This window comes from Gymnoscopelus microlampas (assembly GCF_963454915.1).
Source record: "Gymnoscopelus microlampas genome assembly, chromosome: 12".
Taxonomy (NCBI): Eukaryota; Metazoa; Chordata; class Actinopteri; order Myctophiformes; family Myctophidae; genus Gymnoscopelus; species Gymnoscopelus microlampas.
The window spans coordinates 13,793,326-13,816,914 of NC_139949.1; the positions used below are offsets into that span (position 1 = coordinate 13,793,326).

The 23,589-nt window shown below is 41.0% G+C and overlaps 1 protein-coding gene across 1 annotated transcript; it reads right to left on the minus strand.

Moving 5' to 3' along the window:
- Positions 1-11,482: 11,482 nt before the first annotated feature.
- On the minus strand, positions 11,483-21,842 carry zfpl1 (zinc finger protein-like 1). Its single transcript, XM_084074908.1, has 8 exons — positions 21,676-21,842; positions 16,659-16,771; positions 16,345-16,456; positions 15,642-15,835; positions 15,242-15,320; positions 14,629-14,901; positions 14,163-14,286; positions 11,483-12,434 (listed from the first exon to the last, which is right to left on the minus strand). The coding sequence occupies exons 2-8, from the start codon at positions 16,758-16,760 to the stop codon at positions 12,251-12,253; spliced, it is 1,068 nt and encodes a 355-aa protein (XP_083931034.1). The 5' UTR covers positions 16,761-16,771; positions 21,676-21,842; the 3' UTR covers positions 11,483-12,250.
- Positions 21,843-23,589: the final 1,747 nt, after the last annotated feature.

Consider the following 23,589-nt stretch of genomic DNA (forward strand, 5'->3'; position numbering starts at 1 on the left):
GGGAGACAGGGTTCGAATGCACGTAGTTACACATGCATATTATGCTAGGAAGTTCTGAACTTGGCTTGGTATTTGGTTTACATGCAGGCACTGATGAAATATAAATAGAAAATGAAATAGAAGACAGATAAAGAGATGCAGGATAGTCACATGAGTTAAATATAGAAAGTAATTTTATTTGAATCGGTTGCATATGGGAGGAACGAAGATCAATACAACTGTGCAGAAGGAAAAGAACTAATTGTAGACATGTGCACATTCACATCTATGCTATGTATTCGTAAGTATGATAACATTATGCAACATTATTACACGACAAGCTACGATTTTGAATCTAAAGAGAGAAAGCAGCTTACAGGAGAAAACAAGAACGATATATGCTATTCGTTTTTTTTACAGTGCACTGCAGTTGTACATGAAATATTTAACACTTCAGAATTGTAGTAACAACACAAATATATACGATATATAAAATGTCATGCAAGAAGGTGAATAAATACAGAGAAGATATATGTTTTCTACTCAAATTAATCATATTTAGTACGCTGCTTTAAGGAAGAACTGCCTGCATCTGCAAGAGTGAACTAGACAGATTGTTTAGCTAAGTGTAGGATCTCTAGTGGATACTTCAAACACCACACATACACACACGCTCTCACACACACACACGCACACACACACACACACACACACACACACACACACACACACACACACACACACACACACACACACACACACACACACACACACACACACACACACACACACACACACACACACACACACACACACACACACACACACACACACACACACACACACACGTAATGTGCAATTTGCATTACTGTATAAATACATTACAGTTCAATTCAATTCAACTGAGCATTTGCATGCTTCTTCCTTTGGAGTATATTTATACAACAGCCTGACAGAGTCCTCATACTGTCCACAGTGGTTGTCTTTGAATATACCACAATTTAATTACTGTGAGTCTGAAATGTGTCTCACATACAAATTGAAAATTATGGAACAGAGATTTCTATTCATAACAACCCTGTGATTCTGTGTCAAACACATAAGAGGAAATAATCAATCCATGGGGGCCTTTGTGGTGCAGAATGCAGAATAATTATTGCACGTGCATGGAATAGTACTCATAGCAAGTGATTGGGTCCACAAGCAAAGTACTGTAGGTGGTGTTGAACACAGATGCAGGGTGCTTATGACCTATCTTTACAATTTTATATCTATGGGTTCTCCCTTTAATCCAGTACAATCATTATGGTTGTACTTAATGCATCTACATTGTACTTTATAGGAGGAAGCAGAACAGGTGAGATTCAGGCATGCAGTGAGAAAAGAGCTCACTGAAGCAGGGGGAGAAATTGTGGGTCCCATAAAAAATATATTACACCTCTGGAATTCAACAGGTAAATGGTGATTTCAGCCACCGTACATCATGCACAGGTTTTACCGTCATTGCTTTGTTCGCCCTCCTTCTAAACGTATCTCCACCACCTTGTCCCGTCGGTCGTCCTCACTGGGCAGCATGTCACAGATGAAGTCATTCAGCATCTTCTGGGCCGACTGCAGGCCGGCCAGGCTGCCCCCCGGTTCCGACTGACAGCCGCCCGTCATTCTCCAGCGGTGAACGATCTCATCGTCCGAGTCTTCGGGAGCTTCGTTCTCTGCACGATGGAGGTCCTCGAGGCTAGCATACGTCCGGTATGCTAGCCTCGAGCCACTGCAGCTGCCTTCGTCTGTCAAAGCCGCCTCGGCGAGAGCACCCGGGGCGTTCTCGGGGTACACGCTGAGCTGGATGCGAGGCACCTGCGGTGCAGGTTGAGCAGCACGTCGCCCGTCTTCTCCACCTGACTCTGTGCCTGCATCCCCCTCTCCCTGCCTCACCCAGAACCCATGGTGTTTGGCGGTCTGTTCATGGGGACCTCTGCCTGACCCCGCCAATACAAATATTGGAATTCCCTCACCTACCTCCGACCAATCAGATTCCTCTTCCTCTGGAACTGACCCCAGTGGTTGATCCTGCTGCTCACTTATGGCCTTTCCAAGATTACTACTGTCCATAATCTGCCCTGGAGGCAGAGCGACGGGCTCAACACATTGACTGATGGAAATATCTGACTTAGTGTAGTGGTCGTCAAAGCCTCTGTGTAGCATCGATGTCACCTAAGCAAGAGGCCATTGTGGAGAAATTGATTGATTTATAAAATGGATTTGCCTCGTCCACTTAAGCCTTATTTACTTCATTGTATTATAAACAGCAAAGAATATCTACCAGCTCACAATGCGTTGTGAGCTTGTACATCTGCCATTTGTTGCTATTTTTTAAATAAAAAAGAGCTATAATAACATGCCCAGACTAGGAATGTTGGAAGTTAATCAGAATCAACAATAAGAATGAATGTGGTTAAATCAGACATTAATCATAAATATTATAGGCATTCATTTGAGGTAATATATTGGATAAAAACAATCATAATAATGTACACTAAATTAACATGCAAAACATTTCCTACTCTGCTTATCTGTCTTGGTAAAGCTCTTACTTTAAGTGACTCCATTGTGGTGGAAGTTCTTGCATTGCCAAGCTGTTCTGTTGGCACTGAAATGCATTGATTCAACGCGTCTCCTTCCATAGTCTGGAGAAAAAAAACATCAACAACCATTTGACCTTTCTTAAATGACACCCCTGGCATAAACTGTATCTATGCTTCCAGTGATGATGGCATGTTATGGGTTATGTCCTTTTTTGTTTCATATGCAAGACATGAAATCAAATGTAGTGCCGATCTCACCATGGAATGAGGCTTTTGCTCTGGGAGATTATTGGTGTGTGGTGTGGAGGAATGGCTATGAAATCTATAGAAAGAGAAAGAGAGAGAGAGAGAGCAACATGAATTTTAATCTCAATAATGACAATTTGAAAATGGAGAACAGCTCACATTGCGAAACATTGCAAAGATAGGGGACCGCAAAACGTTCATTTTTCATAAATGAAAAAAAAAATGGAGTTAGGAGGTTTTGTTCATCATTGATAAGAACAGATCTCCAAGCTCACAATGAGGTTGGAGGTCAAAAGGGGGTGGAGCCTGGAGTCAGCAAAACCATAAAGTTTGAGGATCCAATGGAGTTAACTGGTTTTGTCAGAAGCGCTTTCTTAATGCTTTTCATTGGTTCAATATTTATTTTGCCAAAACACAGACATAAAGGGTGTTCCATGGCCCTGATTTATGGGGGAAAAAATGCAAAAGCGTCAAAATGGAGTTGGAGCTGGTTTCTGCTGGACAGCAACGATATGTAGTTTAAAAGTAAAAATTCAGACATACGTAACAGACATAATAAATTATTCAAATATAATTAGAGCTGTGCCGCTGGTTATAAGCAGTTAATTAACCTCAAGAATTAAGCTAAGAGTTTGGAGAAAAATGCTTTATTTTAACCTTTTAAACTTTTCTGTGAGGCTGCCGAGCTCCTTTCGTGTCCTCTGAAGTTCTACCTCCAAGAGCTGGTGGCTGCTCATAAATTCTTCGCCCAAACTTTCCATTCTCTCTGCCGTCTGGAGCAAGCTGCGGTGCAGATCATCATTCTGCTCCTGCAGCGTCCTTTGAGGACCAGTAGACAAACATACATAGGATATGAAAACTAAATTCGATGAGGGAGAATGTAAGATGAACTCTATGAGTTATGCTGAAGTGACACACACTAAAATACAGCAGTGGGTCTCAAACCTTTTAATTTCAAGAACCCTCATAATTCTCAGAGTTACAGACCTGTAAGGAACGCTGAGGCTGCCTGGACCCCACTTGAGAACCACTGCTGTACAGTACACTTCATGTTTTCTCAAAAGTGTCTCACTTTGAGTGAGTATGGCGGCGTTTACGTTTCAATAAATTCGTCTCTATGAAAACAATGAAGCAGCCAATCTGCATTTAAAAATTTATGCTAAATCACACCCAAAGTAATGTGAGAAATATCTATGAATGTCTCAATTCACTTGTGATGTTTATCCATCTGAAAGAAGGATAGAAGAATGAAACTTACATTGTTTCGCAGGGATCCTGTGCCGTACCCTGTGTTGAAAATGCACAAAATGTATTTGAGGGTTTAACAGCTTATTTTTTACTTTTAAGTGAGAATGGCAATTGATTTTTAAAGCTCCAACATTACGACTGGGGAAACCAATAGAGAAATGTGAGTGTGTGTGTGTGATCTATTGTCCTTACATAAAGAGGAGCATGCTTGATTACAAAATCAATAGGAAACCAAATGAGTGGAACAATCTTACATAACAACTCAATCAAAAACATAGACAATGACAGCGGCAGTAATTTGACAGTGGATGTACTGTGACATTGGACAAGGGGAGTAGGGGACATCGTTAGGCCTGTCACAATTATTACATAATCGCCTGATCGCAATCATTTGAATAATCGTCAGAATATTATGTATGTTTATATAATAGTATGTTTTGGCCATAGTAAAATAATTATTTTCATTATTGGTACCGCTTTGTCATATCTGACCCATGTCATTTTTGTTTCCAAAGCCTAAAAGGCAAGCAGAAATTTAATTTTATTTAAATGTTCCGAAGTTCAATACCAAAACACTATTAAATCGTTAATGGCAATTACTTGTTCAACAAATAATCATCAAGTGAAATGTCCTGATCGTGACAGCTCTAGGCGACATGTTGTGAATCTCTAACATCCTGAGCCAAACCAAACTTTATGTAAAAACTATATTGACGACATTCACACAGTGGTCAATTTGCTCTTAAGTCATACTCGAGGCATGGAAACCCCATCACGGTCTACATACAGTATGATGTAAGGGGGCATTCAGACCGCAGATGCTTATTTATGCTCCGTAATATGACGGTTTTGCATGCCGAGAATAGCAGATGTACAAGTTCAGAACGCATATGACAGTATAAATCGGGCTTAAAAGGGGTTTGTCTTGTCGTGAATCTTTGTTCTGAACTAGGCCTAACCACTTAAACCCTCTATACTTAGTGAACTGGACATGAGTTGCCTCTGTATTTGGTGTGCTTTTTGCCCTCTATACCAAATGTCTTTGCCAAAAATAGGCGATCTACACTACAAGCTTGTGGTTTGTTGTGACGTGCTGATCTACAAATCAGCTATTTTTGGCAAATGTTCCCCCCTGAATCTGAATGCTACGGTTCAAGTGGTTAAGAGTACTCGGTACTGTACCTCATCCTGACTGCAGGGACTGGAAGTACTTCTTGAGGAATCTGTCTTGCAGGAATGACACTCAAGCTTCCCATCGAATGCTGGAGAATGACCCTTAGATGGCTGGCTATGGTGGCTATGGAGATGACCCATCTGTGCATGCCGGGGATGGTGACGGGGCTCGGTGTGACTGGAGTGATGGTGACCGTCTGATCCATGGGGAGAGGACTGCTGGCTGTGTTCAGAATCTGAGAGAGTTGAGGGGTGGACGTCTGACTGAGAGATGTGATGCTGACGATGAGGCTCACGATGATGGAGCTGCAGCTGGGAGTCTGAATGAGCAGAGTGGTGATGGACATCTGACACAGCAGGCTTATGAGACTCACAATGATTGCTGTGGGAATGTAAAGGACTGGGATGTGAATCAAGACCATGACCTTGATGATGAGCTGGGCGCTGGTGGTCTCCATGCTGATGATGATGATCACCGTGGTGATGTGTCGGGCTGTGGTCCTCTTCAATGTGATGATGGGCTCCATGGTGATGACCTGGGCTGTGATGGTCTCCATGGTGATGACCTGGGCTGTGATGGTCTCCATGGTGATGACCTGGGCTGTGATGGTCTCCATGGTGATGACCTGGGCTGTGATGGTCTCCATGGTGATGTGTTGGTTTGTGGTTGTCTCCATGGTGATGTGTTGGTTTGTGGTTGTCTCCATGGTGATGTGTTGGTTTGTGGTTGTCTCCATTGTCCTGATGGTCTCCATGCCCTGGGCTATAGTGGTCTCCATGGCTAAGTGTTGAGCTGTGGTGGTCTCCATGATGATGACCTGGGCTATGATGGTCTCCTTGGTCATGATGGTCTCTATGGTGATGGTGGTCTCCTTGGTCATGGTGGTCTCTATGGTGATGGTGGTCTCCTTGGTCATGGTGGTGGTCTCCATGGTGATGATGAGAAGTTTGAAAGAGGTGGTCTGTATTGTGATGAGTTTTACCGTCACCATGGTGATGTTGTTGCCATTGGTCTCCAGGGTGATGGTGATGTGAATCTTGAATAGAGGTGTCTCCATGGTGATGGTGATGAGATGGGATACAGTGATCTCCATGATGAGAACTAGTATTAAGGTGGTGTCTTTGGTGATGGTGATGAGGTTCGCTATGAATGTGATGGGGCGAGTCTTTCCCAGAGTGATGGTGCCTATGGTGGTGGTGCATGAGTTTGTCATCTTTATCATCAGTGTGCTGACTAGAATTGGAATGTATGCTGGCATAAGTGTGACTGCTGGAGTCAACGGAGTCTGTACTGGCAGGCTGGCTCATCTGTGGTCTGGGCCTCTCCATTCTTCTGTCCATCATAGGTGAGGCCTGGGCCTGGCCTGAACTGCTTGGTCTATGAGCGTCTGTAACACCAAGAGTGGTGAGCCTCTGTGGGCTGAGCACCTGCCGAGTAATCTCATTCAGAAAGTCAGAGAACTGAAGTTTCTCCCTCACCAAGTCCTTCCTGGCTTCATTTTTTCTCCTCTGAATGTCAGCCTCATCGTCAGATTCCTCCTCTTCTTCACGGCTGATGAGGGCCTCCATTGACTTAGCTTTGCGGACACGTCCATCTTTTCCTGAACCTCTTGAAATACTCTGCTTGTTTTCGCCGTTGCTCCTGGCGTTGCCGAGGTGAAGGGCTGACCCTCGCTTGCCTGTCGCTCTGGCAGGGATCTTCGAATGACCTTCATCGTCAACCAAGGGCATGGTGTCATCTGCTTCGTCAAAGATGTCAAAGCATGACTGTGAATGCTGGGGCTTTTTTCTCTGTGGATGTCTGCGAAAAGACTCAATGTAGCCGTCTGAAGATGACGAACGGGAAGAGGAAGAGGATGAACTGCAGGACGAAGATGAAGAGGAGGAGCCAGTTGAGGAGCTTGAGGAGGTGGCTGTAACTGGAGTGTGGGAGATCCGATCAGCAATATGTTTTTGTTGACAACCACGTTGATGACATTTCTCTGTCTTCTCACGGTGATGGTGGAGGTCATGCTGGTGCTGGAAAGTGCAATCCTCTGCCGTTGAATGGGTGCTGTTGCAAGAAACCAGGGTGAGAGTGTTATCTTAAAGGGTAATGAAACCGTACGCTGATTTTGTAGTTCGTTTTCCAATTCAGGCTCAAAACTAGAGGAGATTAAAAACATCCCTCTCATCACCCTTGAAGTCTATTAATTAAAATGACTTGACACAAACTCCCACAATGTGGCTCCCTGCTATTTTAATGATCAAGAAGAATATTAAATAATTGAATGAGCTGCGTTGTCACAATTAAGCACAGGTTGGATGTATTAATTTGAAGCTGTTGTTCCTACTGTTGTTCCTACTTACCCATGACCTTCATTATCTTCTGAATGATGGCGGAAAGGAGGATGACGGTGATAATGACCTCTGTTCTGTTGGTGGGGAAGGTGATTCTTGTCCTGAGATTTTGGGCTAATCATCTTCCCACGTCCATGGTCCAACTCATCCTGATCAGGCTTGCTGCACGTGTGGCCTCTGTTGTCCTTGTGAGGCTGCACAGGTGTAAAACACTTCTCCATAACCCTGGTGTTGTCTCTGACAGAAGGTCCCAGGAACCAGGGCAACAGGGGAGCCTAAACAAACATAACAATATTATCGCTGTCAGGTGAAAACCTTGTACGGTACGTTACTTTTCAGGAGATGGAAAGAAGAACCTGTGTTCCAATGGATCCAACGTATTATTTAGTCAGAAAGCTCTTGAAAATACTTTTCATTGGTTCAATATTTATAAAACCCACACTTAACCACTTTCACTTAATATATATACTGTATATATTTATCTTACCAAAATAGTAAAATAACAGATCTGCAAGCTTTCCCCTACCTTCTTGTATGACGTTCTTGTATATTCTTGCACGATGAAGTATAGGACATTCATTTACATAAAAAGATTAAATAGGTAGATACAAGGTTTCTGCCCGACAGCAATGATATTCTCTCCAGTGATTTTGTTTTTGCAGAATTGCTTCCGGTTCTGGTGTGCCAAATCTTTTGACATTCTTCTCATGACTCAGATGCATTCATATTCAGGTTTTAATTTCATATTAACATCGTGATTAACTAGTACAGAGGAGAATCTAATTTAATCATAACACAATTAATTAAAATGAGTTTGCTACGATACTATACTACTTCTAAAATAAATCAGATTAATTTGTCTGACGTGAGATTAGTTCACTCCTAAATTGCAGTACAGAAAATGTAAGAAATCTACAATTTTATTGACCCCGAGGGAAAATGTGTTTCTTCCAGCAATCAGTAGCAGGATAAAGATAGTATTTAGTAACAGACTGCCACCCCATTAGGGGCCAGTAAATTATCTATGGCAAACGCTAATTACAATCCCGTCTGTCAAAACACAGTCAAGTCAGCAACAACGTGATGAAATGTTTAATTACAAGCCGACATCTGTTTCTAACAGCATCTAACTATTAACTGTTGTTTGTCAAAAGCATTATATATACATACCAGCAGTTGAAGGGTAGCTGTGCACAGACTTCAGGAATTAGCCCATATATTACTGTTAAACAAAAATGACCATGATGCCAGCACCAGTGCTGACCTCTGTCACAGAAGGCCTGCTCGATGATGTTTTGTACCAGGAGGAGATCAATGACGCCCTTCCTCTGTTGCCCCCTGTTTCAACTGGGATGCACATGCTAAACACATGAACACACACACATCATCAATAAGTGCTCTGTGTTCTGCACATGGCCACACAGCTGTTATGTAAATATAGTGGTGGAAAGTAACTAAGTACATTTTCTCAAGTACTGTACTTAAGTACAATTTTGAGGCAGGGCTTTGAGTATTATTTTCTTTTTTTTAAAGATACTTTATATATACAGTACTCCTACTCCACATCATCTCAGAGGCAAATATTGTATGTTGTACTACTACAGATATTTGACAGCTTTAGTGACTAGTTACTTGGTAGATTTAGACTATTAACAAGACAGATATTAACCAGTTAAAGGGATAGTTCACCCCAAAAAATACTTATTTTCTATCAATACACACCCCATGAAGCCTTGAATTCATGGAGTTTGTTTTGTTTTTGTCGCATTCCTGAGCCAATACTTTGATTAGAAAAAAAGTCATTATGGGGGTGAACTATCCCTTTAAGCCCTATTTTATATTTAGTCTATTTTGGTCGGAAATGTTTTATTTTTATATTGTAATATTGCTACTTTTACTTACCGTAAGTAAGAAAACAAATATCACCTAGATAGACATTGTATTTATTTACTGTGTCAGAATATCAACTTCTAGTTTGATTCCAAAGCACACGCCGTCAGTCATTATTACCCAGTATATTGTATATCATCTCGTATTTCTCCAATACCAGCTGGAGCTATTTCCCATTTTGCAATTTTCTTCATCAATTATTCAACTCAACCAATATCTATTCAGTTACAATCTGGTTATATCCCAGTGAATAGAGCCATGAAACTGTTAGCTAAAACAGCTGACAGTTAATATAAATATTACACACCAGATGCAGAATGCAGATGGTTTGGGGTTGGAAGTAGATGAGTGGGTAGAGGGGATGTCTTGGAATTGGAAGGTCACTGGTTCGACCCTCAGCTTGCCCAGTCTACGTGTCCCTTAGTAAGACACTTAACCCCTAACAGCTCCGCTCCAGCACTCATCTGAGTAGCCGTCTGCTGGGTGAAGCTGTAAAAGTCCCTACCCCCCCGACCAGAAAAGGCTCCCTTTCGTTTTCCGTTATTGACATGGCTGTCCCTATTATGTCAGTGCTGTGATCAAACCAATAACTCACAAAAGTCAAGGTTACATTTCAACGGCACTGCATTCCAGTAGAATGACAAAGACAATTACACCCATGATGAAGCATGCTTTAGAGTCCAATGAATCAACTCTGGTATTATATAAATAAGACATTACAGATTTGAGACAAAGACATCGGCCTCTCATTAATGTTGTAATCACCTATTGTCGTTGCCCACGGCAGCTTTCCCTGAATCAATGAGATAGGTCACGGCTCAGGCCAATTCATAATCAATTTCAACTGTGCACTGACATGACCGCCCAGGAGGAAAGATAATCGACAGTCCACTGAAGCAAAACGCACCCGAATAGTGCATTCATAAAATAAACCGACAAGGTTTGACAGCAAGGCTGCAGGTTCAATTTTCCATACCAGTTGGGAATATTTGGGCTTCCCCCCTAGGAAGCAGCCACTGATGCGCTCTTGAGCAATGCAATTAACTTTAAGTTACTTCACTGGTCTGGAGCAGCTTGTAGATTGTGATTATTCTGGAGAGCTGCCAGCCATGAAGGCAACTATGATTGTTTGTGAGGCAAAGCATTGCTAAAGGTCACCCGTTCTGCTCACCATATTCTGTTTAAGGATTCCAAAACAAATACCACATTAGGTCTGTTGTCCTTCTGGATTGCTGCAGCCAAAGACTGGATCAATCTGCAAAAAAAACAAACATACACTAAAATTTGATAATTTTGTCTGTTGGCTACTTAATGTTGTCCCATGCAAATAATAGCTCTGTTGCTCTCTAGTCTACGGTTTTGTTTTGCCTGTTGGTCGTACTGCTAGGGTATGCTACTCTTGTTTTGTTATTGTATTGTCTGATGGTGTTGTCTGATAGTTACCTGCCCGATACTTATGTACCTATCATGCTGTGCTTATATATAAATAGTGGGTGTGTTGGAAATGTTTAGATGTGTAATGTTGTCATTTCATTTGTTTTAGCTGCTAACCTGTTCCCTCAAGAGTCCTTGCCTTTTGCCAGGCTGCCATTGTAAATAAGAATTTGTTCCCAATTACTTGCCTGGTTATAATAATATAATATGTAAATTATACAGTCCATCTGTGATCAGTTAAGTTTCAGAGGTACAATAAAGTTAATACAGTTCATGCGAAGGCCACATCTGCCAATAGATCATCCACACCATTCAGAGAACCCCGGTGGTGTCTAAACTGGTGAAATGTACATGCCACTGTTATTCAATTCAACTTTGTAAGCACATCACAAAATCAATTAGAACAGCTGATCCTAGCGAGCACAATGGAATTTGGTTTCATACATTCATCAGCATGCACTCACCTGTTCGTAAAGCCATTTTCAAATCAATCCCAAGTGCTAAAATGTATTGTACTGCGCCCAGCAGGTGGCTGGATAAATCCTTTTCCAGCACCACTAATGACAGCGAAAACATTTAAATGTGTAGATTCTGTATTTAATTGACAGTTTGGGGGGGGAAACAAGGATATATTACATACAGTATGTATGGCAACCGTAAGCAATGCACTGTATAGAAGTTAGAATTTCAGAAGTAATGCAAACACTCATTAAGAGTGTAAAAGTGTGATCATGTAAAGTAGACGCAAAAGAGTTGATAATCCCTACAAAAATCCTGCAAAAATGGATAGAATAATACACACAAGTTCTGCTGAAAAAAACTGACATTTCTTCAGTAAATCAGCAGTTTTGTTTTTTGCTACCATAGACCTCAGATAAATATAATTTGTGTTACTTAGGAAGAGAATTATTTGACAGTCAGAAAATGCACCCACGTCAACAACATTTTCAACCCAACGACAGTTAGTCAGCCTTTGCAAAAACGAAAAATTGAGTGTTATCAACAGCAATTCAGAACAACTATTGCTTTCTGTGGAGTTATCGATAGTCACAGACACGAATGAATTGTCCAACTTGCAGGCAGCACTGCTAGGGTCGTAATTGCCAATCTGCTAGGAGATTTCTTTTGCTTGCTGTGCACACGGGTCCAATGCAACCACCTATTGCCAGATTGGAATGAATGGCCCCAGGGTCTGTCCATTCTAAGGTGCATTCTGTTCTCTGCTTTATTCAAGTTGGGGTGATGGCTCCCTCTGCTGGTCCCATCATGTAATAGAAAAAGTCTCATTTCAGCTGATTCTACACAGGCCAATGCTGTGTAACACACACACACAAGTGGAAAAGCAACAAAATGGTTATTCAGTTTTTCCCCACACGGATATTGGGGTTAAGGAGAGGATCTAAATTGGGGTCTGAGTCAGACGAGGCACGTCCCAGTTTAGCCATGATGATGATGAGTGTAAAGAATCCAATAACTCCGACCAGAAGGAGCATGAAGATCCGTTGTTTCAGTGTCAGAGAAGACCTCTTCCCTGTTCGGTTTCTGAAAAATTAAGATGAGACACGATGAGATGAAGCTCGAGTAGCCAACAAGTTGATACAAGAAACAATTGTGCAATTAAGTACAAAAGGTCGAAATGAAAACAAGAGGCAAAATATAAATAAATTAAATAAATTAAAGGCTGCAACATACTCCAAATGATGTCGAACTTCTTAGTGGACAAAACTATTTTATAGAAGGAGGGCGGCAGTGGAGCAAACTCAGACAATTGAAGCCTTTTTTTTAACAACGTTTCGATGTCAATACAGCTTTATCCTTCTTCTACACATACTAGTCCCGCTCCTGAGATGCACCGGACCAGCCTGAATTTGGCTTGAGGCGCGGTGGAACCCCTTGGTTCAAAAGTATTTCATATTCAGGTCTGAGTTCTGAACGCTAGACCTTGTACTCTCAGTAGTCTGCCAAGCAACGCTCGCTCGAGGCGAGGCCACAGATGCATTGTGTACTGGTGGCTTTACCGCGGATCTTCACTGTTTGTTTACATCGACCTCCAACGAGATTTGACATAATTTGCCCGGGGATTTCACAATTTCTGGCGACAGACACGGTGGAAAAAGTTACTCTCTCTCTCCATTAATTAATCACCATCTGGTTGTGTTTATAGCCACTCAGAGAGGGACTATTCTCAGCCAACCTTTCTTCACTGTCCATATTGCGGAAATGAAACACTATAAATCTAATTTTATTAATTACATTTAAGGCCATCTCTGGTCTGGCCCCATCCTATATCTCAGACCTGCTCGAGCCATGTGTACCAAAACGCAGTTTGAGGTCCTCGGACAAAGCTCTACTAGTCATCCCAAATTCCCGACCAAAAACAAAAGGAGATCGGGCTTTTGCATTCAGAGCTCCCGACTCTCTGGTATGCCCTCCCTGTGGAGAGCAGGCTTGCATAGTCTGTGCCCCTGTTCAAATCCCTCCCGAAAACTCACTTTCATAAAGCTGCCTTTATTCCTCAAATGTTTTGACCTATTATGTCCTAATCTGAGTTCCCAGAAGTTTTCGCCAGCTCTCGCATACAAACGGGAGGGGCGGGGAACTTGTGGGCCAAAACCCCTGTATTTGTGGGCGGGATGTAATTTACGCTCAGAATCTGAGCGGACACGCCTCTTACCGGTCGGAGAGCTGTGCAACTCGTCTAAACAGTCCGACGAGAGGCAAACAGCAGTACACAACAATGGCGGCCGCAATTTCTCAAGGAGAAATTTCTTCCCGTCGCTCCTATTTACATGCAACACCCACTGCATGTGGATCCCGCCCTCTTTTCTTCATTGGCTATTGAATCAGAACACAGTGGCCGCGCCCCTGCTGTCCAGGCTTTGAGCTGAAGCCTCCCAGAATAATTATGTCCTACTGCATTTGCTGTGTCATGTTTTGTTTTGCTCTATTTCTTGTTGTGGGATGTGTTTTGATTCTATGTGAAGCACTTTGTTTTTTGAAAAGTTGCTACATAAATAAAGCTTTATCATTACCACTAGTGGAGATGTTCGGCTAGTTAGAACATCTTGGAGTCGCAAGAATTGCCAAACAGAACTTCAACAACAAGGTACTGCCTAAATGTAAGAGTAAGCTTTAAGACTGCATTACAGTAATATAAGTTTTATTTTTCTTGTATTTGTTTTGTAAATGAATGTAACCCTTATTGTAACATTCATCGTTTTGTTACAAGGTACTAGAGTGCTGAGTTAATGATAAAAGATAATCACTCACTTCAGGATTTGAGCAAACCAGCTCAGAGTAGGCCTTCGTCGGTACTTGTCATCATCAAAGTCGACCTGTGTGACAGAGCTGTGACCGACGTCCCGGGTGTCATACACCTTTCTTGGAGATGATGCTGGGGAAACATTATTATAATTATTAAATTAATTAATAGCATCAATAATAATTAATTCATTGTATCAATAGCCCATTGATAAGATAAATTACCATTATCAATGTGGCATCTTATTTGATCATATTTTGCCATTATGTTTGATGATAAAGAAAACTAAAGCAAAATAGGAAAGAATATCATCATTGGGCCTTTACACTCTAAACTAATAAATCAAACTAATTCAAATATCTTAATGTTGAATTAAAAAACAGAAGTCGGATAAAAGTAAGTAAAACTAGAGTTTAAAGGCAATTAAGTAAACAATACACATAGAATCAATGTGAGAACGTTCCGGTCCTGTACCTGCATGCATTGTGATTGTGTCACAGCGAGGCGGGGCAGGATTGAAGTTTATCACAGAGTGTTCCTGCATAACGGGAGCCTCAACATTGAGATGGAGACCGCCGTGATCTTCCTGCACTGGGGGTGGAATGGACGCCGGAGCTGCCATGGCATTAGAGTTGTACGAGTCCATGGCGTAGACCTCGCTTGTTTCTCGCGCTGCCGCGTTGGAATCAAAGTAGGAGTTTTCCCTTGGTGCTGCATTGGAATCGAAGTAGGCGTTTTCTCTTGGCGCTGCAAAGTAGTATGAGAGTAGGTGTGATAATAATGAACACAGTATTTATTAAGTATGATTAAGTATGCATTATTAATTACATGAACCCTAGCGTCCCTATTCTTGGTATATCGTAGCAAAAACATTCCGCAAAAATAGGCGAACGTTCAGCGAAAAGAACAGATCTACAAGTCCACAACGCATCGTGTTGCGACATGTGAGCTTGTAGCTCACAACACTATTTGATGCACAACAACGTGTATAGGGTTGAAGTGGTTGTAAGTAATTACTATTAAGGATAAAATATTGTAATTTCAACCAATCAAGCTCTCTTTGGGTTGTACATGCAGCGATACTCACCGTCGAATGTGGACCAATCCGAAAAGTCAGCGGTATCATTTGGAGTGCTCTCTTCAAGAACCTCTATTGGCTCTTCAATCTGTCAAGCGGTTATCAAGAGGCATTTACAAATATATTAGGGTATACGCATAAACAAAACGCTCAAGGACCGCTTCTCCAGGTGCCATTCAAAGTCATACCTCTACAATAAGAAAATGCAAGATGCCTTTCATACTGTACAATTGATGTAGCCAAAAGTGCTGTGCGCTTAAGTGCACTTACGTACTAAGGGAATTGACAGAAAAGTTGAATTGATTAGAGAAGGGGGGGGGGGGGGGGGGTCGGTAGCAGTGATTTACGGTACACACTAACGTTGAGTTGAGCCGACAATAAAAGTTTAATTCAATATAGAAGCCCTTACCAGAGGCAGTCCCAAGCCTGCTCTGGCCCAGTTGACTGAGGACAGCTGTTCCTTCAACATGTCTGCCACTGGGCTCGCCAGGTTGGAGGGAGGGAACACCGGGCCCTGGCAACTGGGACACTGATATCCCGCTGGGGCAGTGTGCAGTGGCAAACGGGCCGCCAGGTCATTAAGACAGGACCAGTGAAATACATCTGGGGAAGATATGAAAAATAAACAGTGGAGGGGGAAGGGCGTATTATACTAAACAGATGATTTATTAGTATCCACAACACACAGTAAATGCAACATTTGAATAAGCACTTCATTGTCAATACTTAACTTCTATGTTGTATCACATGCTGTGCATAATTGTAAAGGTAAAAATATCCTCCACATTGTCTGCCTTTTAAAATCAAGTGTACTGTATAAGTGCACGTCTGTAAACCAAAACAGAGTAAAAAGCTCTTGCTATGAGAGTGTAAATGTCGAATAAACCCATTTCTGGTACACTATGACTCTGACGGCTGCATTATTGATGATGGTTTGAAGGTTATTCTACAGTTGCACTTTATTGTAGAAACAGTACAGAAAAGGGAAAGAATTGATAAAGCCTCAGGGATCAGGAGTAAGGGGTGAGACAGTTATGTCAAAATAACAATGCATGGAGTAGTGTTTGAGGATTTATGTGACTGGCGTAAACACGGAAACACGGCAAACGTACCATAGCAGACCAATCTGACCGTTTCGTCAGCAGAGAGTAGATTATTACACAGACTGCAGTTGGGGTTGTAATCGCTGTCCTGAAGCCATTGCAAATATGACTGCACGATACACTGTAAGGATGAAAAGGGGGTGGGGGGTTATAAATATATATCAAATAATCTTACTACTGTATATTATTTGAATCTGAATCAACTTCATCACAGATTTACAGGTGTAAAGAAGTGGGTGAAAGAAGTTTGTTTTGGTTGTTTTCAGGAAGAGAAAAAGAAGCGACAGGGATTATTACATTTGGTAGCTGGTAGATGCACTAACCTTGTTATGGTTTGAGACGAGACAGTGCTCACACACGTTCACGCGATGTTCAAAACAGAACAAATTGGTGACCTTCCTCTTGGGACACTTACAGAGACCCATAGCCAGGTGTACTGTATAGAAAACACAAACACATAGGAGGTCTATTTACAGGTTTACAAAAGCAGAATTCAAGGACATTTCAAACAACGTGTACTTGGTCAGAGCTTTTTCCAGCACCTTGCAGTTTCAGCAAAGTACCATTCAATCCAAAAGCCACAATCTTCTTTTTAGATACGTGGCCGAAAGTATTTGGTACCCATCCACCTAAAAAAAAGTTGAAGTTGCTTAACTCATTGAGTGCCATTGACGTGTTTCACCGCTATGGCGCAACATGACAACAGAAATCTCTGGCACTGGGACAACATAGCCAGAAATAATTCTGGCACTCAGTGAGTTAAGTTGAAACTGACAGAAGTTTATGGTATCCTCATTTCACTGAATAGAACACAAACTTTGCTTTTACAACCCAACATTGAAAATAATAAAGCAAATAAATGGCATTGACTAAAATGTAATATTGGTATTCTCTTAATATTTTGTTGCACAGACTTTGGAGGCAATAACTGCAAACCAGACACTCTCTGTTTGTTATTATGAATAAGATTTCTCAAATTGTCCACTGGTTGTTTGTCCGACACTTCAGGTTTGATGAGTTCTGTGTCCCGACGGCAAGTTATACCTCTTTCCACAGATGTTCAATGGGACTCATATCAGGACTCAAACAGACTTCAGAACAGTCCAGTGTGTTATTCTCATCCATTCTTGGTGATTTGTCATGTAGTCAATGTTTCAAGTTATTATCATACTGGAAAGAAAGCAGAGAAAAAAATACTTTGGGCCTGTCACTGGCAGTGGCGCAGCCAAAGCGCTAGTATAGGCTGGGCCTAATTCTTATTTTACCGATTTCTTATCAAAAAATGTATTGTAAAAAAATATATATATTTTTTTTTTTTCGATTGGGTGGGCCAGCTTTCTATGTGCCACGGCCCACCCAGGCCCACCCATGGCTGCGCGCCTGGTCACTGGGCTGTAAGTTTTGCTCAGATTCAAGGCACCCAGGCCTAAGGCATCAAAGCAACCCGAAAACATCACAGAGCATGTTTCACGATAAGCAGTGTTTGTTTCTTTGAAAGCTTCATTTCGTCTTCTATGAATTACCAAAAAGCTCTAATTGTGATTCATTTGTCCAAAGTATAGTCTCCCAGAAGGACTGGATTGTCAACATGCATTTCGGCAAAGTCCAATGATTTCCAATCTGCCTTTTTCCTGTCTCCCGTTTAGAAGAACCAATCTTCCTTTCTAAGGAGCCCATTTTCATTCAGACAGCAACTGTTTGAAACTGCTGTACCTTGAGCTTGACGATCAGTTTGGATCTGTTCTGAAGTTTCCCCGTTTCTTTCTCCGCCATTCGAACAATCTTTCTGTGCAATCTTTGGCCAATTTTATAGTCCCAATGCATGCGCCTTAAACTTCTTAATAAAATTGGCAACAGTGGTCACAGGCACATCATGCTCTTTGGAGATAGTATTGTAACCTTTACGTTGACCATGCTTGGCTATTACCTTTTTTCCTAATCTCCTCATTCCACTCTCTCTGCTTTTCCTTCCGTTTTTCATGTTCAGTGTGATACACACAGTGGCACAAAACAGTCATTTTGGGGTCATTTTCTGGCTGCATGAGTGATATTGAAAACACCTGTGATACTAATTAAAACAACAGTCTGCTTAGAATATTACTAGTGCAATGCAATTTATTTCTTCTTACAACTTCTAGGGTAACAATAACTTTGACCATGCTACTTCAGAATGACTTTTTAGATGAAGCAATAATTCAATTATTTTTCAGAACTTATGTTTTCTTCTGCTGCAAACCACCAAAGACAGATTATGGACACTATAATAATATATATTCTTATATGAACAGTTTTCAGGGCAAAAGGTGGATGCATTATTTTAATAAAATGCAAGGGTACCAATATTTCAGGCCACACGTCACAATAGTCAAGCATTTTCCAGGACTTCAGTCAGAAAGCATGCTCATTCTAGGCCTTGAAACTGCGTATTAAAGTCAAGCATATTCATGGATGACAGGATATCCTGAAAAAAATATTTGAATTGCAAGGAATAAGCTTCAAATAGCTCAGTTAATAAGAGAAACAGAGGAGGAGCGGTATTTGATCACAACAGGCAATCAGAAGTGGCTCAGGAGGTATAGAAGAGCAGCCTGGGAACCCGGACGTTTCCAAGACCCATAACTGTAATTCCCGTTTGCAGAAGGTGGCAGAGCCATTTGCTGTGCTGCTGGGTCAAGTAAGTTAGCCTGGTAAACCCACCCCGGTCGCGGAAATCGCATTTCGTCTGCTGAATGAAAATCAAATTGAATTCCGCAAACTGGGAGGGTTTACCAGGCTACAAGTAAGTGTGAATGGTATGTGAATGGTATGTGTGAGGAAGTGCTTTGAGTTGTTGGAAGATTAGAAAAATGTTATCAGGCTTTGTCTGAACCGTTGTCATTTCACAAAGCCAAAGTATTGCAAGGCATCTGTTGCAATAATCTGTTGAAAATCCCATTGATCTACTACAAATACAATACATGATAACCTTTGATCATGTTAGTCTTTCTAAGCTCAACAGAGCCACAGAGATCAGATGATTGCATCATCATTTCCATTTTTGTCTGGCATTTCCCCAGGAATGTGTGATCCACTTTAACCTCAATATTGTCTCATACAATTCATGACTGGGGCGACCTTAAGTGATGTGGTTTGCAAAGCTCAGCAGCTCATCTGACAAATTGGATGCTGCAGTAACCATGATAATAAACATGCAATCAAGTGGCTGGGATTAACTCATAAAATAAGCGTGATTAATATGCACAATGAATGCACATACACTGTTGTACACTTCTGGGTAACAAGCGGAACAAAAAGAAAACGGAATATCGTTTAGTTTCTACAGCTATGCTGCTGCCTCAAGAAATACAGTGACTTAAAAAGTAAATAATTGTAAATAAACAGAATGTATGCTGCTGTGCATACAGCTGTGCATTCATGCAACTTAATCACATGAACCCTAGCGTCATAATAGGCAAGTTAGGTAGGTACAAATTTGGTGAACATTCAGCAAACAATAGGTGAACAATCTGCTATCGCTATTTGTTGTAAAGCCAATTAAATTACCACTTAAGTAGTTAACTGGTAATTTAATTGCAAAATGTGATGTTAATTTACTGTAAAAAAAAAAGGATGTATACTGTGGGTTGAGAAAAATAGTCTGCAGCTTCATCAGGGTTTCTAGTGCAACTATCTGGCCATGTGACTTGTCTTGTGCAATGACTTTCATATAGCTGGAGTGTTTCAGCATGATGTTTGAATATGGAACTCCAGACCTAAACTCCATACACTTATTCATCTCATTATGATACACATATATTGTTTTATGACACGTGTATTGTAGTTTTATGGCATCATACATCCATTCATATTATCAATTAATAGCAGATTTGGATACGCATAGTATTTTTCTGTGTATGTCACCACCACATAATAGTAGTGCAGTGACTAATATGGTGAAATCACCAAGTACTACTGCATATGGCAATAATACTGATTCCCACACTTACCGGTATTCAAAACAACAAAAGAATGTTGTATCATAATACAATACATGTATTAATGAATGAATTAATCAAACAAACAAACAATATGTGCACTGATGGATCTAAAGTGTACCATTTTCCATGATACCCCAACCTTATGTGTATAATAATCTGTATCTCTGTTTTAACGTCAGAAGAATATATCCGGAACCATGCTTTTCCGACGCTTGTAAGATCTCTTCTCTGGAATAAACCCATACTATTTTAATACGTTTCCTTCCTCCGTTTATTGATGTACTTAATTCTCATCTCACCGTTAGATATGGACCGGTATTTACTAGGAAAGATAAAGCTATCAATTGGCACAATAAGAAAATTACCTGTGCTTAGTGGTGTGTCACGTGTAATAGATAATGAATAGTGATATTGTTAAGTCACTTGTGTTGTGTGGATGGTGATGCTTTATTCTGCTTGCTGACAGCACTCACTGTCACATGCCTGTTGGTGTGCCATCGATATACTTGTGTACAATATATATCAGAGGTCTTCAGCAGGGGGTCCTCAGAGTTACTACAGGGGGTCCGCCAAATCTTTGTGTGATATGTGTTTTCTTTTACCTTATCCACTTGAAACCTAGCATCCCTTTTCTGAGGAGAACTTTAGCCAAAAATAGCCGATCTACAAGCTCACAACGCCTCGCAGCGCGAGGCGTTGTGAGCTTGTAGATCGGCTATTTTTGGCAAAGAGGTATAGGTGTAGATGGAAAAAAGAGCAGAATCTGAAACCCAATTTTATACAATATGGGGGTCCCTGCTTCATCTCTCTCTCAGCTAGGGGGTCCTTGGGCTGAAAAGGTTGAAGACCACTGATATATATGCATTGTTTGATACATATTAAGTTAGTATTACTTAATGTTTCTCCTCACACCACATCATGTTGGACAGAAGGAATACATTAACCACTTAAGCCCTATAAAGAATAGGGAAAATAACCCATCTACAAGCTCACAATGCGCTGTGAGCTTGTAGATAAGCTATTTTGGATAGTTTTTTTTTTTACTATTTTGGATAGTTTTGCCAATAATGCCAGGCTCAAAAGATACAGGGACGACAAGTTTAAAGTGCTTAATGTCATCAGAATGAATGAATACTTCCATATCACTAACATCAGCTTAGAATTAACACGCTCATGTCTATAATGACATTACATTAATCGCACCAATATGACACATTGTTGTTATTAATGTCATAGACATGACATATCTTATCTAAAGGTTGACATTTGTCTGAGCTAACGTTAGCTTAGCAACTATCGATACAGTAGGTTAAAGCCAGGTAGCTAGCTGTTAATGTGTGTTATATAATTATAATAACGTTACCTGTCACGCCAAGTTTATACAATTGTCCTCCGTTTCAGGGTGATTTGACGAAGTGGCATTTATGCTTCGTTGTCGCTTCTTTCAGGAATGTATGTGTTTAAAAAGTACCGACGAGATGGATGATGTTACACAGTAAACTTCACTGTAATGTTTATATGCCACGTCTCTTCCGCTATGCGTCTTCTTCGCCGTTTCTTCGTTTTGATCATAGAGCTACACACCGCCACCTAATGTACCGGAATGAAACACGTTTGCAGTTTAGAGGTAGTTTTGAAATCCTTTTCGTTTGAATCATAATATATATACGTGTCATGTCACGTGTTCTGTATGTACCACAACATGTGACAACAAATAAGTGTATTAAATACTGTTCAAATGATCATATATGTATATGTATATGTATACATATGTATGTATATATAACTGTTAGTATTATTATTATTTCATTTTTATTTTTATTCTTTTTATTTACTCTGTGAAGCCTATGTTGGCCTCTAAAAAATAAAAATAGGATTTCATACGGTTTCGCTATTTTCATATTTAAAAATGATTGAAAAGGTTTATTTTCTCTGTGAGAGGCTCTCAGGACTCCTCTCCCCCATTCATAAGAAGTGTTCTCTGTTCTTGCAGTTTTCATTTTTAACCTTGACCTTGTTCTATGAATCTCCTCTTCACAACCACTCTACCTGCTCTTCGACAGTGTGTATAGTAGTTCTCAAGTGGGCCACAATCCTCAAACCTAAAAGTTTACACCCAAGAGGAGCAAGTTCACAGTCTGTCTGTCTATCTGTCCGTCCGTCCGTCCGTCCGTCCAGCCAGCCATCCTGCCATCCAGCCAGCCACCCAGCCAGCCAGCTACAGGTACAGGACCGCAGTAGGGCATATCCAGGCCCGCTGGGAGATATATCCTGACTGAGTGTTAATTTAACTCTCAGAGTTAAATTGACACTGAGAATTTGCCTGTGCAGTCAGTCCAGCGTGTCCGGAGTATTGTCCATTTCCATTCTCATTTAATGACTAACATAATTGATGTTGGCCTTGCCAGTTGCTTGGTGAAGACAAGAGAGCTCCATCAAGTATTATCACATGTGGTTGTTTGTACTATGCAGACCATCCTTGTGTGAAATTACAGTGACGCTACTGTCAACAGATGGAGGAAATGTAATTACTCAGTTGTATTAAAAACGTTATATTATGATAAAATATTATGATAAAAACACATGGGGTGTGCATGTATAGGTATCAGTGGCTTGAGTATTTAGTTCTCATTAGCCCAGCTGCATTTAGACCTACTAATTTACATGATCAGCTAACAGTGTGACCTACCTAAAATGCTGGATTAACAGAACAGACACAGTGAGGCAGAACAGAATGGCTTTTAAAAAAAAAATTGGACGCCTGTGACCCCAAATCTAGAATGTTGAAAGTCCTTTCACTCTCATCAGTATTACACAGAGGACAATGTAACATCATTTGCATCATTGCATCCACAACACAACCTGGCCAATTTCTATCAGTGATGATGTCTATGAAACCTGTAGGCCGCACAATCAGCCGACATAACAGAGCTCCACAGCAGTGGCGTGCTCCATTACAAGGCATTTGCCCCATTTGGGTAGCCTTTTAGGCACTGACAAACATTTTTTGTTGTGTGTGTGCACGTGTGTGATTGTGCATGCATAATAATGACCGTCTATTCATGACATGCATATCTGCGGATGTGTGTGCATGCATGATGTGTTTGTGAGAGAGTGAAAGAAGAGTGTATTTTTCCTTCACGGCTCACTGCACAGCTGAATTGCCTGTAGAAAGGCGCAATGAGAGACAAATGAGAAAAGCAAAGCGAGAGAAGGAATAGCAATGCCCGGAGAAGTGTGTGTGTGTGTGTGTGTGTGTGTGTGTGTGTGTGTGTGT

Coding starts and splice junctions, on each gene's coding strand:
- zfpl1 (XM_084074908.1), bottom strand. CDS start 16,760: ATGGGTCTCTGTAAGTGTCCCAAGAGGAAGGTCACCAATTTGTTCTGT. Junction 16,457..16,658: donor TCGTCTCAAACCATAACAAG/GTTAGTGCATCT, acceptor TCATCCTTACAG/TGTATCGTGCAGTCATATTT. Junction 15,836..16,344: donor GGTCAGATTGGTCTGCTATG/GTACGTTTGCCG, acceptor TATCTTCCCCAG/ATGTATTTCACTGGTCCTGT.